Genomic DNA, 16,708 nt, shown 5'->3' with positions numbered 1-16,708 from the left:
ACCAGATCTCATGAAGACTATCACAGGAACAGCACCACAGGGGAAATCTGCCCCATGATTCAATCACCTTCCACCAGGCCCCACCTCCAACATTGGGGATTACAATTTGACATAAGATTTGGGCAGGGACACAGATCCAAACCATATCAACACCCTAAAGACAGCTCAGGAGGGACACAGGAACAGTGTGGGATTCTTATCCAAGAGACCATTTGGTTTTCATGCAATAAGCATAGATGATATTTTTGGTATCAAAATTCAGAAATTTTATTCAAAAGAACTTCTAAGATGCCTCCTCAAAAATTATTTACTAAAATAATATCACTATTATTGTTTTCTTCTTAAAGGAGATATAATATATATTTATTGTAGGAAACTTGGCATATCCAGGTAATCACCAGGATACTAACATTTTGGTGAATATCCTTCAAGTCTTTCTTCAATACATAGATCTGTAATGTCTATGTACACACAAACACACTTTATTTTTTATAAAAATAGAATGAAATTTAAATTCTGTTTTATAAAACAGACTTCTCCTCTGATATGGTTTGGCTGTGTCCCCACCCAAATCTCATCTTGAATTGTAGCTCTCATAATTCCCAAGTGTCATGGGAGGGACCCAGTGGGATGTAATTGAATTAGGGGGGCGGGTCTTTCCCATGCTTTTCTTGTGATAGTGAATAAGTTTCACGAAATATGATGGTTTTATAAAGGGGAGTTCTACATATGCTCTTTTGCCTGCCACCATGTAAGACTTGACTTTACTCCACATTCGTCTTCCACCATAATTGTGAGGCCTCCCAGCCATGTGGAACTGTGAATCAGTTAAATCTCTTTCCTTTATAAATTACTCTTACCTTTAAAACATAAAATTTATAAATTTTCCTTTATAAATTTCCTTTATAAATAATAAAGTATGTCTTTATTAGCAGGGTGAGAACAGAATAATATACCCTCCTTAATAACGTATGACTATTTGCCTCTAGATGATTAAACAAGCTCCAATTAAACAAATAGTTTTTAATTATTTCAGTATTCCATTGCATGGATATACTGTAATTTATTTAATCCTGTTTTTGTCTGTTTTGTGTTGCTATAAGGTAGTACCCAAGGCTGGGTAATTTATTAAAAAAAAAAAAAAGGTTTACTTGGCTTACAATTCTGCAGGCTGTTCAAGAAGCATGGCATTGGCATTTGCTCGGCTTCTGGTGAGGTCCTCAGGCTGCTTCCACTCATGTGAAAGGGGAAGGGGAGCTAATGTGCAGAGATCCCATGGTGAGAGAGGAAACAAGAGAAGCGGGAGGTGCCAGGCTCTTTTTAACAACCAGTTCTTGTGGGAACTGAGTACTCACTCACCCCCACCCCCAGGGAGGACATTCATCTATTCATGAGGATCCACCCACAGGACCCAAACACCTCACATTGTGCTCTTCCTCCAACACTGGGGATCAAATTTCAGCATGAGCTTTGGGTGACAAACATCCAAATGATAGCAAACCCAGTATCTTATTGTTACATGTTCAGACCATTTTCAGGTTTCCTTTTGAGACAGAGTCTTGCTCTGTCACCCAGACTGGAGTGCAGTGGCACGATCTTGACTCACTGCAGCCTCCACCTCCTGGGTTCAAGTGATTCTCATGCCACAGCCTCCCGAGTAGCTTTTATTACAGGCGTGTGCCACCATGCTGGGCTAATTTTTGTATTTTTAGTAGAGACAGGGTTTCACCATTTTGACCAGGCTGGTCTTGAACTCCTGACACAAGTGATTTGCCTGCCTCGGTCTCCCATAGTGTTGGGATTACAGGCGTAAGCCGCCATGCCCGGCCCATTTTCAGCCTTTCTTTTCTTTGTTTTCTTTCTTTTTTCTTTTTTTTTTTTGAGACGGAGTTTTGCTCTTGTTGCCCAGGCTGGAGAGCAATGGTGCGACCTCGGCTCACTGCAACCTCCAACGCCCAGGTTCAAGCAATTCTCTTGCCTCAGTATCCTGAGTAGCTGGGATTACAGGCATGTGCCACCATCCACACCTGGCTAATTTTGTACTTTTAGTAGAGATGGGGTTTCACAGTGTTGGTCAGGTTGGTCTCGAACTCGTGATCTTAGGTGATCCACCCGCCTCGGTCTCCCAAAGTGCTGGGATTACAGGTGTGAGCCACCACGCCTGGCCTCATTTTCAATTTTTCTTAATTAAAAAAACCCACTTCTGAGATGAACATTTTTTATTAATCCTTTTAACAAATTTTTATTGAATAGCTACTCTGTACCAGGCATGTAATAGCCTCATCTCTATGCAAATCCATATGCCTAAATTTCTGCATGACTACGCCTTTCAACAAATGTGTATTGTTGGAAGGAGGGCATAAACAGGAAGGTGGCATTACTTTAAAATTCACACAGATTTACTTTTATACAGTGTGGTTCTAAGCCTTTCTGTAAGTCTTCTCGGGAGGCGACATTATCAACTAATCTTTTGCAGTCCCTCTTATGTTTGCCTACCTCTAGAATACACCTGAATTTCTTAATCCACCTTTATGAACTGAAAGATTGAGAAGAATTTTCTCAGTGTTCCTGATTGCCTTTGCTCATCAAAGTGCCCCAAATCGCCCCCACTTGTAGAGCTTCCATGGCCCACTGTCTTCTAAAGTAAAGCAGAATCCCACTCCTTGCTCCAGACCTGCCAAGTCAGTGTCTGTTTTCATGTGATTCCCATACAACTGGCATGTGAGAAGTACTGAGTTAGATCTTGGTGCTTGGCCCACCCTTGACCCTGGTCCTCCTCTCTGAACAACAGAGGTGAGGAGACCAGCAGTAACAGCTGTGTCAGGAACAGGTCAGCACCCAGGGATCCACACAGAAACTTTTGGTCTTTCCTAAGTCCTGCCTGCAAAGGAAGTTGGACACTAAAGATAGGCTGCCTGTAGGAAACGACATAAGGACCTTTGCAAGCTGTTCAGCAGGGAGAGAAAGGGGTGGAACAGGAAAGGGAGGAAAGCAAGTTTCTGGACTCCCCAAACCACAGTGTGTCTAGGTGCTACTTTCTCACTTTTCCTTATTTAGCACATAGCTTTGTCATGAGACATCTTTTTGCTGACTTCTTTTTCGTTTGCATTTTGCCCCATATTAGAATGCTACCTTCTAAAACCCCTCTATGAATTAGAAAGTTTAAGTTGTCAGGGACTGAATGTGTCTGTTTTCCAACAGTTTCTGGCAGTTCCCTGCTTTTATGGTGTAGTCATGGTGAAACCTGAGTCATCTGAAGATGGTGGCAGTGCCAGAGAGCAGGGGAGAGGAGCTGCAAACAAGCCAGGAAGAGTTGGGCATCAATAACTCCTGGGCACCACCGGCCACTGGCCTTCATTCTGACAGGAGAGCCACCCGAACCCTAATTGTGTTCAGACAGATTGCTCCAAGCTTTACAGTTCTACCGAATTCTTTCTGTAGCAAAAACATAAAGGCATCTTCTTATTTTTTTTCAAGGTTCCAAGTAGCAACACCTAACGTCTGCAGTGCCAGTTCTTTTCTTCTTTTTGTTCTTCTTCTTCTTTTTTTTTTTAGGTGAGAAACCATAACATTTTCCTGGAAAGGAAAGCAGTAGACCTCATTTTTTGTTTTAAAGAAAAATAGTTTTTCTCTGTTTCTATTCATATACATTAAGTAACTACCCAGGAAATATGACCCGGTTTGGCGCGCGTGTGCGTGTGTGTGTGCCGTTTCTCTAAAATTCTGACTCATAGTCTGGAGGACAATGATTGACTTTTTTCCACTTCACATAGCTGCTGTGAATTTCTCCTCACAAGGATGGGCCTGTTTACTCACCCTGGGCATCGTTGGTACAGCGCTAGTGTAAACACCCTGAGGAACCCGGTGGGCCGGGGAAGTGGGCGCGCTCTGTTCTCTGCGGCCAGCCGGGACGCCGGGGCCAGGTGGGGCCGCCTGCGTTTAGCGACTGCTTTCTCACCCCCTGGATTGGCGATGTTTTTCCACAGCAGCGAGAAGCGCCATTGTAATGGGGATGGGAGGGGTGGAGCCTCCAAGTCCTGTCTCAATTTAGATCTCTTACTCTGCTGTTAGGCGCGCCCATTTCAGATTACTAAACTCGAATTAAGAGGGAAAAAAAAATCAGGGAGGAGGTGGCAAGCCACACCCCACGGTGCCCGCGAATTTCCCCGGCAGCGGAGTGTAGCCCCTGCAGACGCCGTCGAGATGCAGGGCCCGCCGCTCCTGACCGCCGCCCACCTCCTCTGCGTGTGCACCGCCGCGCTGGCCGCGGCCCGCGGGTAGGAACGTGGGCGCGCGGGGGGCGCGCGGGCGCGCGGGCCTGGGCCGGTCTGTGGCTCTGGGCCGGGGCTTCGGGGAGGTGGCGGCTGCTGTGCCGCAGCGGGTGGGAAACGCCCGCGCGGCTGCAGTCCCCAGCCTGGCACTGGCCTGGGAGTTTGACCATATGTAGCTTCAGCGTGGCTCTCCATGGGACAGTTACTTTCTCTGCTCATGAAGTTGTTTAAGCGTCTCCCTGGCCATAACAACTTTCTGAAGAAGAGTCATTTTATTTTTAGTTCACGTTGCCTCTGCCTTTTGCTTTTCAACTTTTTGCTCCCAAATTGCGTTTCTTCTCTCAAAGACATGATGTATTTTTTCTAATCAAGATGTCTCAACCTTAGCATTGCCAAAGTGTGGCGGAGGGGACTGATGTATGGGTTCACGGGCAGACATTATAGGAAGATAACAGCACCCAATAATGGAAAGCCCCATTCATTCCTAAAGATTTCTGTAGTTGAGGCTTAACCCCTAATTAAAGCGGAGAAAGTGCTCCTTTAGTGACTTCTTTTTATGATCCGTTATACCTGGAATTTTCACCAGTTGTAGTTTATTTTCAAATGGTATATTTCAATCAACGGTATTGGTTAAATAATTTTTTATCCTCGTTGGGCAGCAAACTCAAACATAAAGGTTTGAATAAGAAACAGGCAAAATCTTAAACACCACCAACAACAAGAAAATAATCACGCTGGGATAAGGTCGTCTGTAAAGGAGAAAGAAGCTTAGAGACTTGCTTTGCCAATAACTCCAGTATGCCCCGGTGCAAGCCATTTACATCATGGTTCCTTCTGTGCTGTTCGTGGTTTATAAAATAGAAATAACACAGGCCTTCCTCTAGTAGTGATGCATGAATTACTGCATTAAAATTGATTTATGGGAATTATTGTTGTTTCAGTAGCATTTCAATGCAGTTGCTAAATAGAGCAGTGGGCAATGTTAACGGAAACGACTGCAATTGGCACAGTATGGAGTGCCTATCGCACTAGGAAATCTGAGGGTCACAAAGGAGAGGAGATGTGAGGATAAGAAACTTTGTTTTTCCATTGTTGGGAACTCTTTAGGCCCCGGTTTCTGGTGACAACCCCAGGGATCATCAGGCCCGGAGGAAATGTGACTATTGGGGTGGAGCTTCTGGAACACTGCCCCTCACAGGTCACTGTGAAGGCGGAGCTGCTCAAGACAGCATCAAACCTCACTGTCTCTGTCCTGGAAGCAGAAGGAGTCTTTGAAAAAGGTAAGATAAACAGCATAAAGTCTTACCCTTCTGCAGTAATAATTGGAATATGTTAATAAGGTTATGTGTTAGGTAGTATAACAGAGAAACCCCAAATTTGCAGTAACTTACCTAATATACTTTTAATTCTCACTCGTATAAAGCCCTAGATAGTGTTCCCGGATGGTCTTCCAAGTGCAGATTCAGAGACCCAGGTTCCTTCCATTTTGTGGCTCCATTATCATCATGTGGCTCCCAAGACTGCAGGGGAAGAGCATGGAGTTTCTTCATGGGAGAAGGGGAAGAGCATGGGAAGAGCATGTAGAAGGTTTTTATGGGATAGGCCTAGAAATAGCTCACATCACTAATGCTCATATGTATAGGCAAAAGAGGATGGGAAATGTAGGCTAGTGTGTGCCCCAGAAGAGGAAATGGGTTAGTCTCTAACACAAAACCATATTTATTGAGTGCAAAGTATTTTACAGAATAGGCCTGTGGGAAGGAGAGGAAAAACTACACAGTAGTTAAAATCCAGTTTTATGGAATATTTCTTAAGTTTTAAAGTAACAAGAAAAAAAGAAAATAGTGTGAAAGTGGGAGCCATTTGTAACAGAACCAAGTTTGGTTCTTGTTTCAAGTCTGGGTTCTAACATGGCCCAAGATTAAATTGGGCCAATGAATGTCTTCTTTTTCAGTACTAAGGGAAAAATAATTTTGGGGGGAAGAGGTAAATACTTAAAACTTTTTTCATTAAAATGAACTTTTATTGCATTTTTTTTTTCCTTTTTTAGATTATTATAATTATTTTTAGAGACAAGCTGTCAGCATGTTGCCCAGGCTGGTCTCGAACTCCTAAGTTCAAGTGATCCACCCACCTTGGCCTCCCAAAGTGCTGGGATTACAGGCATGAGCTACTGTGCCTGGCTGAGACATACATTTTTGTAAAGTTAAGAGTTATTTTTAAAAAAATCATTTAAGGCATGTAATGAAGGGTGGATGGTATTCCGTAACGGTTCATTATAGAAGTGTTTATTCTCTACGAGCATAGAGAAATGAACACCATCATGAAATGAAATAAAAGTAAAAGTTTATCTGCATCTGTGGTTCTTTCCCCACTGGAAGTTCACTGGGTAGGTATATTTGGAATAGGAGTCAGGACGAGATGGTGTGTGTAGGGGCAAGTCACTTTGTCCCTCATAGAAGCAATGTCAGGGAAGTGGGAGGTCTTATTTCCCTGGAGGGGAAGTATAGGTTAGCCCTTAAGATCTGAGTTTGAATCCTGGTACTACTTTGCTACTAGTTGTGTGATGTTAGGTAGGTTACTTAACTGCTTTGAGCCACAGTTTCCTCGTCTATAAAATGGAAATAATGAAATTGACTTCCCAGGGCAGTTATAAAGTTAAAATCTGTATGTAGTACCTCTTAGGCATACAATAAACAATTGCTAATATTATTAGTATAATAATATTGCAGAAGAGGATGCAGAAAGCCCATTTCCTTTTTACATGGGGGCAGACTTCAACTTTCATTATTGAACTATCATTTCTGAAAATGAATAACTCCTGATCTTATGATAGTTGCTAAAGAAAATATTGAAATATTAAATAACAGGACATAATATGTAAGGTAGTTCCACATTCATTGTTTATTCATTAAGAATTATGAGTGGGAAGAGGGAGGTGATTGAAAAACCACCTATTGGGTACCACACTTATCACCTGGATGATGAAATAATGTGTACGCTAAAACCCTATGACAGGCAATTTTCCTATATAACAAACCTGCACATGTATCCCTGAAACTAAAATAAAAGTAAAAGGAAAAAAAGAATTTATAATATTGGCTCCACTAGTGTGGCAGTTTTCCTGCAATGCAGAGGTCCAGAATATATACAGATGTTTTTTTTTTTTTTTTTTTTTTTGAGACGGAGTCTCGCTCTGTAGCCCAGGCTGGAGTGCAGTGGCCGGATCACAGCTCACTGCAAGCTCCGCCTCCCGGGTTCACGCCATTCTCCTGCCTCAGCCTCCCGAGTAGCTGGGACTACAGGCGCCCGCCACCTCGCCCAGCTAGTTTTTTGTATTTTTTAGTAGAGATGGGTTTCACTGTGTTAGCCAGGATGGTCTCGATCTCCTGACCTCGTGATCCGCCCATCTCGGCCTCCCAAAGTGCTGGGATTACAGGCTTGAGCCACCGCGCCCGGCCTATATACAGATGTTTTTGATAAATATTTGAGCTTTGCTTGGACATTTACATACTCTAATTTTAGAATTTCACCTGTTAGGTCTTTTCTGTAATCTCCATTATCAGTCTCTCTCTTTTTTGCAACAAAAGGGGGTGCATGTTGTTGTGGGTTGGTTTTCAACTTTATTCTTAGATCTTCTTTTGGGAGAAGGTTTCCTCATATGCCCATGGGAAAGTTCGAGTACTCAAGACTGGGTGGGGCAAAGCTGTCCTGGGAGCAGAGTGGATCTATGGAAAGGAAAAAGGGAAAATGCTGCTTCTTTCGTGGGCTGTTTTTGACTGTATCGACATAGAGTTTCATTGACAATGGCATTGCTAGGAGCACTCTCCTCTTTCAAAGGAGAATGTTACTGTATTATCAGAGGCTGGGAGTTACTGTTCTCAGAGCAGATGCTTCCTGTAATGTGAGGACTTGAGGATCAAGACACTTCTCCCTGCTTGTCTTCACTTCCTTTGCTTTATTTGGCTTCTCCAGTTGTAACATATGTAGATAAACCAGGACTTCTAAATCAGGGGTCTGGATCTTCAAGTATCTGGATGTGGATTCGTGTTTTGTTTTTTTCTCCATCACATAAACACCAACAAATAAATACCTTTTGTTTTTAAGAGACAGGGTCTCACTCTGTTGCCCGGGCCAGAGTGCCGTGGTGAAATCATAGCTCACTGCAACTTGGAATTCTTGGGCTCAAGTGATCCTGCTGTCTCAGCCTCCTGAATAGCTGGGACTACAGGCAAGTGCCAGCACGCCTGGCTAGGTTTAAATTTTTTTTTTTTTTTTTTTTTGGTAGAGATGGGGTCTTGCTATGTTGCCCAGACTGGTCTTGAACTACTGGGCTCAAGTGATCTTCCTACCTCAGCCTCCCAAAGTGCTGGGATTATAGGTGTGAGCCTGATTGTTTCATCATTTTCTTTTGAGCCACCCCACCCCCCCAACAGAAGGTTGGTTTTAATCAAGATTTATCTGGTAGTAGAGCTGGGTAAGGCAGTGGACTGTTTCTTAGTAGCTTATTTCCAGCAGTTCTGGACTTCTTAGAAATCCTCAGGGTAGGGAGGTGTTTTACCCAAACCACAATAGATTTCTGTCTCAATTTGCATCAGAAATAGTAATAACTAAAGGGTTCAAATGGAAAATGTATTTAATAAAGATGAAAAAGTATGGCATTTCTTTAGGGAAGAGTTCATTTGTTTGTTTGACAGATATGGGGGAGATTTTATTTACATTTCCACTTTTATGGCCAGGAGTGTAGGTTATATTACTGTTATTCATTTAAAAAATACATTAATCCTGTATTTATTGGGGATTGATTGTAGGTTTTTTTTTTGAGATGGAGTCTCGCTCTGTCACCCAGGCTGGGGTACAGTGGCATGATCTTGGCTCACTGCAACCTCTGCCTCCCTGGTTCAAGCGATTCTCCTGCCTCAGCCTCCCTAGTAACTGGGACTACAGGCGTGTGCCACAATGCCTGGCTGATTTTTTGTATTTTTAGTAGAGACGGGGTTTCACTGTGTTAACCAGGATGGTCTTGAACTCCTGACCTTGTTACCTGCCCACGTCGGCCTCCCAAAGTGCTAGGATTACAGGTGTGAGCCACCGTGCCCGGCGATTATGGGCTTTTTTTTGGTGATTAATAGACCTTTAGAAAAAGTATTTCTGCTACACTTTGCAGAGTTCTGGAAAAGTGTATCAATGCCTTTCTAGTAGTGAGATTCAAAAGATTGCTTGTCACTGTCACCACTGTCACCACGTCTACCACCATCAGCATCATTGCCATCATCTCCACAGTGATTAGAACTATGTTCCTAATCATATCTTCCTTTGCATAAAGAGTTAGTTAAATAAACATAATTGACAAAAACATAGTAAAAGTTCAGCAGGTAATAATTACCAGAGGAGAGAAGATGGCGCAGCTATTGGCATTTAAAATCAAGTCAGACTATTGTATTGGGTGGAGAGTGAGTCTGTCCCTTTATCTCTTCCTATATATATATATTTTTTTCTTTTTCCTTACTGTGAGGTTGCTCTGGAGTTCCATGCCAAATCAAGGAAAAAAAGTTACGAACATTTTGAGAACTGTCCTCTCATCTGTAAGGCATATAAAATAATTTAATTTTTGTGATGTCCTTGAAACCATAATTTCTGTTTTATTTTCCCTTCTTTTGCTACAATTTGACATTTTCATTTGTAAACTTTCAGTAGTTTTCCTGAACAAGAGTCACTTCAAGTAATAAAGAATATAGCCTTTCTCCCTCATTAATGAATTCATCATCATTAGTTTCATGTAAACCTGGTTTAAGAAAAAAATCCTAGAGGCTGAGTGCAGTGGCTCACAACCATAATCCGAGAGAGAGCTTGGGAGGCTGAGGTGGGAGGATTGCTTGAGCCCAGGAGTTTGAGACCAGCCTGGATAACACAGTGAGATTATATCTCAAAAACAAAAACAAAAGAACCCCCCAAACCAAAAACTCCCAAAAAGCGAAATCGAAAATGCCTACCGAAAAATCTGGGGACTCTGCATGGGCGTCTCCTGGTAAGTGCCTGCTGGTTTGGTAGCACCATTTTTTAAATGCTGCCAAGCCTACTTCCATCTTCCCATTGAGTTATTGGGGTGGGATGTGCTCTATAAATGTGTCTATAGCCTTTAATAACTTGCTTTTTCTTTTTGCCCTAAAATTCTGGAGAGTTAATGGAGTGTTAACCTTCTTTTTTAAAAGATTTTTTAAAAAATATGTTTTTTTCCTTTGTTGTCTTTCTCACATTGACTGTGGTATATTTTATTTTCCATCTTGGCTCAGTAAGGGTGGGAAATTTTTAAAAATTGAGATATTAGCTGAAAAACTTTAAAAAATCATCCAGTTCGGTTAGGATGGTTTTCTGGTGGAAACAAAGGTCCTGAACATGCATTTCATGCCTCGTAGATAAAAATCAGTCCCATGGTCTTTATGAAAGTAGATTAATTAGTGTAATGTGTGGGCAGATCTCCCAGAGCAGGTTTTCACAGGCAGCTTTGCCAACAGAACTCAGTCTGAACCTGCAGTTATGTGAGAATTATTTTTAAAGGGTGTAGGCTTTTCATTCACACATCGTCTTTGCTATTGTGTGTGATGTATATTAACAGGTAGGTGGTGCTTGAGAATAAAGGACCACAGCGTAATCACGATGTGCCTGGGCTCTGGAGCCTGGCTACCTGGGCACAGGTGCTGGCCATTCCACTTAGTGGTTGTGTGGCTGTGGGCAGTCATGATCTCACCAGGCTTCAGTTTCATCATCTGAAAAATAGTGGTTTCTGCCTTATACAATTATGTGGATATTGTGAGGATTAAATGAGGTAACATATTCAAAGCACTTAACACAAAGGAATTATTCAAGAAAATGGTAGCTATTGTTACTAGAAGAGAGTAGCAACAGTTTATGTCGAAGGCAATTATTAATCACCTATTGTGATGGTCTTGAACTGGGAGCTCTATAAAAGACACACCCCTAGGAAGGGATTGGAAGGGATTTAACATATTAAATATCCAGTTTCCTCATAGTACCAAGGACTTTATGCACAATATTTAATTTTAACACCTGATGAAGTAGATACTCTTGTCTTCATTTTGGAGGTGAGGAAATTGAGGCAAAGAGAGAACAATTAGTTTTTCTGAGTTAACCCAGTTAGTAAATGGTGAAGCCTGAATTTGAAGTTAGTTGTATCTGAGGTCCAGAGACAATAAGGTTTTCTATTGCTGGGAAGAGAGTGAAGTATTTTTGTTTCCTTGATTTTGGGATATTGATGCAATGTTGCATAGTCATCTTCCACTATAATCATTTTCACATTGCTTGCAGTAGTGTAGACCTGGATCTTATGAAATCTAATTTGAATAGAAAGAATTACAAGATGAAATGCTAGCTCTCCTCTTAGTTTACTTTCAGCCTCATAGAGTTTTGGAGCTGGAGGGGACCTCAAAGATAAGCCAATTCAATCACCTAATATATGGCTGAGGAGACTGAGGTGAGGCATGGGATCTGGGGATTTTCCCAAGGTCAAATCACTTATTGGTGGCAGAATTCAGGTTGAAACAGATTGCAGGTTCCCAAATTTGCAGTCCAGTGCTATTTCCATTATATGCTACGAAACTTTCCTGACATATGGAGAGCTGAGCTTAAGACCTAAGATATATTTACAAATGCTGATTCTTCTGATATGGAAGAAAATAAGGCTAACTAAGGAGTTTAAAAATGCTTACTTGCATCTTGTAAAAGTTTCTTATTTTAGCTCAAGGTGGAGTTGCTCTTTATGCACTAATGGTTCTGTATAAGGGATGGGGGCTGGGTTAGAAGCTTCACAGACCTTTTAAAAACTAAATTCTGTTGCTGTGTTTCTCAAAGTGCAAATTGTATTTATTAAAAAGGTTGATTCATGGCCTTCCTCAAGACATGCGTAAGAATCAAGAATCTGGGCTGGGTGTGGTGGCTCACTCCTTTAATCCCAGCACTTTGGGAAGCCAAGGTAGGTGGATCACTTGAGGCCAGAAGTTCAAGACCAGCCTGGCCAACATGGTGAAACCCTGTCTCTACCAAAAATACAAAAATTAGCTGGGTGTGGTGGCGCGCGCCTATAGTTCCAGCTACTCGGGAGGCTGAGGCAGCAGAATCGCTTGAACCCAGGAGGCAGAGGCTGCAGTGAGCCGAGATTGCACTGGTGCACTCTAGCCTGGGCGACAGAGCAAGACTCTGTCAAAAAAAAAAAAAAAAAAAAGAATCTAACCTTTATATTCTGCCATCACCACAGGTGATTCTTAGTCACATTAGAATGAGAACAACTGCCTTTTGGTATCTCACAAATTGTGCTCGACCAAATGCTGGAAAGCTCAAGGGTGAGTAGCATGCCCCTGCAAGCCTGTGATGATTCATGGCAGCGGAGGGAAGGCTCCTCCTGGACTTTCATGTTTGCTTTTAAGCAGCCTTCAACCCTAAGCGCTGGTGTTCGCTTTCAGCCACGGAGAAACATGACTTGGGGTTTGATTGTGAATCAATGATTGGGTGAAGTTAAAAATGAACACACTGATTCTTTAAACTCCAAGTTAAACCTGTGCTGCTCCTCTTCTAGCACTGAATGAGTCACTGTCCTAGTGACTCACTGAAGGGTTGTGGTGGAAATAGAAAACAGATCCCATAAGAATTTGGGCTGGGTTACTGTTGATCCTTTATGTCCTGTGAAGAGGGCTTTACAATGCTGAAACTAGTTGTTTCCCCACAGACATTTCTTCTCATTAATGTATTATTTATTGATTATTTGCTGTATGTGAAACATGAGTGAATGGGGAGTGGGGAATAAGAGAAAGGAAGGCACTGGAGGAGATTCCGAGGTCCCAGAAGGATAATATAATATTAATAGTGCAGAAGGCTGGAGGAGTTTTTATTTTTTGTATAAAAAATTCAATGTGGTTTGTAAACAGTGCTTCTTGTATGTGACCCTGTGCCTGGTACTGTTACCTTTTACTTCCAGAGCTATACAGATGTCCATTCATAAATGTCCCATCTCTGCTGACATATTTGGCATTTGGAGGGAACAGTTACTTCCTGTACTAGAGACAGGAAGGGTGTGCCGGAGGAAAGAGCTGCTGGCTAGGTGTGGCAGTTAAGAAAAGGAGTAGGGGTTTGTGTATATATCTTTTGAAAAGATGTTTCATTCTGCTTTGGATATGAGTTTGGGGAGACATCCAGGTGGAGATGTCCAGCAGATAGTTTTGAAACTGCAGCTGGGGAGAGAGATTTAGGCATTGTTTTCATAGAGGTAGACAGTATTTTGAAGTCCTGGAAATACATAAGATGCACAAGGGAGACAGAGCTCATGGGAAGAACAAGACTTTTGAGAGAAGCTTGGAAAGAGGAAAATAAGTTAATGAAAGGGAGAAGACCGGACACAGTGGCTCATGCCTGTAATCCCAGCAACTTGGGAGGCTGAGGCGAGCAGATCGCTTGAGCCCAGGAGTTTGAGATCAGCCTGGACAACATATTGAAACCTCATCTCAACTAAAAATAAAAAAAATTAGCTGGATGTGGTAGCATGTGCTTGTAGTCCCAGCTACTCAGGAGGCTGAAGCGGGAGGATTTCTTGAGCCTGGGAGTTCAAAGCTACAAGTGAGCCACGATAGTGCCACTGTACTGTAGCCTGGGTAACAAAGCACGGCCCTGTCTCAGGAAGAAAAAAAGAAAAGAAAAGAAAAGAATAGACAACGAGCAGTCAGAGAAGGGTAGATTGAAAATGTTTCAGAAGTCAAGGGAAGAAGAAGTTCCAAGAAGGAAGGTTTAATAGTATCAATTCTCTCAGAAGGCCAGAGAAGAGATGAGGACAGAGGAAAGAACATTGGTGACCCTTAAGCAAGTGGCTTTAAGTCGAATGTTGGGAGCAAAAGCAAATTTGAAGGAATAAATGGATGGTGATAAATATAATCAGAATTTATTCTTTCCAGAAGTTTGGTGGTTGAAAGGAGAGAGGTGGATGTTCCCTCAAAAGGCACATTAGAAAGGTGAAAGTGGTTAAGGCAAAGGAGAGGGTGGATAATTCCTGGGTTAGAAGGGGTGAGCTCAGTATTAGGGGCAGAGGGAAGTGGATTATCCTTAAAAAACCCTCATACTTTCTTCTTTGAAGAAAGAAAGAAATAGAAGAGAATCAGTAAGGAAAGAAATATTTTGAGGTGTGAAATTGAGACGAAGAATAAAATTGAAATACAGTTTTAGGAAAACTTATCTATCCACCTGTAAATTGCACAGATCTGGCCACCACTTTATAGGAAATGGGGGTAAAAGTTAAAAGTAGTGGCACACCGGAAAGAGAAACACAGGATTGGAGATCTTCCCTGGTGGTGCCCTGAACTGGGTCACCATTGGATTGTAGGAAATTGGAATACAGGGGCTGAAAGTCATATTCATATCTGGGGGAGCTAACACAGAGGGGAAAGAGAAGAGGAAAGGGCTGTTTACCATGAAGATATGCCTCAGTTGAAGCTCAAGAGGACTGGGTGGAATTACTTTATTACTGCCATGGTTGTCAGTGAATTTGTAATTCACCATCTCTTGGTCTGGGCCAAGATGACTAGCATACGAAAGGTGCAATGATAAAACTTGGCGAGGAGGATTAAAGTGGATCTTGGTCTGGCTCTATCTCTTCCACTCTTCACTTCCCTTGGAGAATTCTTTGAGGTGATTTTCTTCCCTTGCAAGGTTCAGGGTGAAATTGGTCAAAGATTTGGTGGAGGAGGTAGCAGTAGGTAGGTAGATGGCAGGTCTGTGGGTTGTTAGTTCTGAAGAAACGATTCATAAGTTAAAATCCGAAAACCAGACTGGTAAAGAGCTTGGAAATAAATGGAGAGGAACATTTTTAAAGAACACGTAGCAGCTCCCTTTTGGCAGGGCTGTGTTAGGAATTTACATTTATGAAAATGTAACTGGCAGAAATGATTTAGTATTACAAACTTAAGTTTCATTGCAATATATGTTAAAGCTCTTCAGGAATATAGATAAGATGGGGAATTTATTATTCTCAGCACTTGAAATTTATTCAGCACCAAACTACATATGGCACAATGCAGGGTGACAAATATTTGGTGACCACACGAGGTTCTTGTGCCCATGCTCTTCGCAGGGAAGCAGAGTAGGCTTCATTTGATGTGTCAGCCCAAGTTGATTGTAGAGGGTGATTGGAGTGCTGTGTTGACAGTTTCAAAGTCAAGTCTGGGTTTTCTGGACTAGAGAGCTGGATGAATTAGCTGTGTCTGCCATGGACATGGGAGTTGGGGAATGTGGTATGAATGCTGTGAAGGATTCTGCAGCCCATCCATACATTTTATTTATGGATCAGTTGAAGAGGAATGGTCGAAGAGGAATGGTAACCTACAGAGCTACATAGGGGCTTGAGGTAGTAAAAACATGGATAAGAGAGGAAAGATGAAAGAGTGGGTGTATCCAAATAGTAAATGAGAGTGCAGCAAGCTACAGAGGAGGAACAAGGAGAGAAGGAATATGAGGCTATGTTTGCACTACTATTTTGGAAGGAATAGCTGGGTCTGTCCTGCACTTTTTGGGAGGCATAGTGGGTTAGAATGGGTGCTTGGAAACCATACTGAAATTGAACCCTAGCATCACCTAATAATAGTACCCACCTCATAGCATTGTTGAGAGGATTAAATGAGATAATACTTAAGAGCTGTATCATCCAATATGGTAGCTACTAGCCACATGTGGTTTTTGAGCACTTGAAATGTGGCTCATACAAATTGAGATGTGCCATGAGTATAAAATACACAATGGATTTTGAATACTTAGCTCCAAGAAATGCAGTAAAACTTGTGATTTTAAAATAATGATTTCATGTTCAATGTTAATATTTTGGACATATTGAGTTAAATAAAATATGTTATTAAAATTAATTTCACCCACTTATTTCTATTTTTTTTTTAGTGCACATCTTTAAAACATTTATCACAATGCTTGGTACATAGAAAACACTCAGGGAATGTTAACTATGTTGTACCTGGTGTTTCCCACTATCAGATATTAATACTGATGCCTGACCATGAGCCTGTGGCATGAGTCCAAGTTTCCCTGCTGATGACTCATTTTGGCTTAGGTGGATCTTCAACCTTATTCCTTATCCCTTGAGGAAGAAGAAAATCTCCCTAAAAAGAGCCACAGAGGTCAGCAAAATTTCTGTAAAGGGCCAGATGCTAAGCATGTAGGTTTTGCCAACCTTCAGGTCGTTATTGCAGCTGCTAACCTCTGTCTTTATAGCTTGGAAGCAGCTGTAGATGGTGCGTAAACAGATGAGCATGGTTGTGTACCAACAGAACTTTATTTACGGATGCTGAAATTTTGAGTTCATATAATTTTTACTTATCACGAAATACTATTCTTCTTTTGATATTTCCCCCAGCTATTTAGAAATGCAAACCCAT

General features: G+C 41.8%; 1 protein-coding gene across 1 annotated transcript in view; it reads left to right on the top strand.

Annotated features, from left to right (window-relative positions):
• The first annotated feature begins 4,096 nt into the window (after positions 1 to 4,096).
• Positions 4,097 to 16,708, top strand: part of CD109 (CD109 molecule) — a 139,846-nt gene continuing 127,234 nt past the window's right edge. The window contains exons 1-2 of the mRNA XM_003897811.5: positions 4,097 to 4,277; positions 5,379 to 5,551. Coding sequence (XP_003897860.2) covers positions 4,204 to 4,277; positions 5,379 to 5,551 — 247 coding nt within the window. The 5' untranslated portion in view covers positions 4,097 to 4,203. The remainder of the gene's footprint in view (positions 4,278 to 5,378; positions 5,552 to 16,708) is intronic.

Source organism: Papio anubis, chromosome 6, assembly GCF_008728515.1.
Source record: "Papio anubis isolate 15944 chromosome 6, Panubis1.0, whole genome shotgun sequence".
NCBI classification, from domain to species: Eukaryota; Metazoa; Chordata; class Mammalia; order Primates; family Cercopithecidae; genus Papio; species Papio anubis.
This window is presented reverse-complemented; position numbering and strand designations above follow the sequence as displayed.